At 42.0% G+C, this 2219-nt stretch overlaps 1 protein-coding gene across 1 annotated transcript; it reads left to right on the top strand.

Moving 5' to 3' along the window:
* The first annotated feature begins 207 nt into the window (after nt 1-207).
* On the top strand, nt 208-1193 carry LOC136279028 (uncharacterized). The gene is made up of 3 exons (XM_066162379.1): nt 208-394; nt 507-623; nt 739-1193. Exons 1-3 carry the CDS (start codon nt 208-210, stop codon nt 1191-1193), a joined length of 759 nt encoding a protein of 252 aa, XP_066018476.1.
* The last annotated feature ends 1026 nt before the right edge of the window (nt 1194-2219 follow it).

Here is a 2219-nt window from a genome sequence, read left to right as displayed (position 1 = left end):
GACTTTTGCAAGTCGGTGCATTGTGCAATGCATTTCAAAAAGAGCGGAGACAAACTAACCTATCATTTGGTTAGTTACTGCAACAGATGCTGGAGTCAGTTTGTCTTGGCCTATCCTTGCCACTGAAACACCTTCATCTGCCGATAATGTGCTGCTAATCCAGCGAAAGCTAGCAGTGCTTCAGTTCTTTGCAAGCAGTTTCATGAAATGGTCAGTCAGAAAACAACTCATACCGGCTCGGACGTCGCCCGGGTTAACAAGGACGAGGAACCAGTGCCAATCAACGACAGAATAATGACTATGAGACTCCCACTACAGCGAACGATGTATGCCACTTTCCTCAGCGTGTATGCCCCAATAATGACCAACACAGGGGAGGTGAAAGAAGATAAAGGTAAGATTCTCGCACGTGTACTTCTGAACAGGCTCAATGAACACACCTCTGATTTTCTGCTTGAGATAGGTTCAAGAAAAGTGTATCGAACAGAACACGCCACTTTATGTAGTCTTCATTGACTTCGGTAAAGCCTTCGATACTGTATCGCGACAAGGACTTTGGCAGGTACTCAAGAAATATGGCTGCACAGAGATGTTTGTCAACGTGATCGAGGCACTCCATACAGGTATGTAAGCTAACGTGGCAATGAGTGGTTCAGTGTCTGAAGACTTCTCAGTAAGCAACTGGGTTAAACAAGGGTGTGTACTAGCGCCTACACTCTTCTCGCTACTATCTGTCAGCGATGCTTGAGATGGCCAAAGACACTTCAGAAGGAGTATACATTCAAACAAGGAAAGAAGCAGACCTGTTCAATGTGGCACAGCTCCAAGCTAAGAGTAAAACATCGACGAAGGTAGTAAGAGAAATGCTCTTTGCCGATGACAGTGCCTTAGCTGCACACAGTGCATGCGCAGAAGATATGCAATCTTCATTGGAGAAATTTGCGAGAACAGCCGATCAATTCAGCCTCAAAATCAACAGCGAGAAGACAGAATGCCCTTACCAACCGCCAAAGTTCCAGTTTTCAACATTACTGCTAGAAGAGATCAGTACTGGTACAGAATCACTAGTCAAGTGTAAGACTTTCAAGTACCTCGGGAGTACTGTTTCAGAGAATGCATGGCTGGAGGAAGAACTATCTCTCACAATGGGAAAAGCAAGTTCTGCGTTCGGAAACTTGAGAGAGAGACTGTGAAATAAACGACATGTGTCTGTTCGTGTGAAATGCAAAGTGTACAGAGCGTCAATACTGGCGGCTACTCTATTGTACGGTGTTGAGACTTGGACTGTCTGCTAAAACAGATGAACCTAAAATGGCCCGGCCATGTTGAGAGGATGGATCACCAACGTCTCCTTAGGCAGCTACTTCATTCACATTCATAAATCAACGGGGTAAGTTTCTAAAGAAACTTTGGTGGGATATTACAAAATATTTTGGCTTTACCAACTAAGTTGGCAATGTAAATTGGCCATCGTAATGAGTTTCTGAATCTGACGTTTCGAGCGTTAGCCCTTCATTGGAGCATTTGATAATCTGGGGAAATCAATGATGTTGTACTGTCAGTATTCCCCAAAGAAACCAGCAGAGAGTGGCCTGCTGTATCAACATTATACATCGTTTTCCATCTGGATTTGTACCGGCTGTCAGAGCGTATTTACAATGAAGCCTCTTGGGATCAAGTTATATGCAGTCGAGTTTAAAGCGTTCAATTCTTAGGCTAACGAGAAAGATAACCTTTTGTTACAACTTCCTGGAAAATTTCCTGACAGTCCACAATAAGGCCTGAATGATTTAAAATTTTGTTGCAGCGGGCTATTACCAAGTAACGAGCCTACTTATCAGATGAATTTCACTGAAAACGAATCTATTCTTAGCTGATAAGAATGATGAACAATATGTGAGACCACAAAGCTTTGAAGTCCAGCATCGCGACGAATTCATTTATTTGTGCGTGATAATCGACTGATTGTCTTCGTGAACTTTCCATTTTCTAGCGGATGTGATTTGCATGATCGAAGCCAATAATAATAATAATAATAATAATAATAGTAATAATAATAATAAGCTAAATGACTGTATTTCATTTGGCACGTCACACTTTTCTAGCTAACGATGGATTTATGCATCTAAAAATGAAACATCTTACTCTGTTTAACCGAAAACGTCAAGCTATATTGTTTATCCCTCTTAGAACGGTTGGATTTGCATCACGAGATCGAT

Source organism: Pocillopora verrucosa, chromosome 2, assembly GCF_036669915.1.
Source record: "Pocillopora verrucosa isolate sample1 chromosome 2, ASM3666991v2, whole genome shotgun sequence".
NCBI lineage: Eukaryota > Metazoa > Cnidaria > Anthozoa > Scleractinia > Pocilloporidae > Pocillopora > Pocillopora verrucosa.
This window is presented reverse-complemented; position numbering and strand designations above follow the sequence as displayed.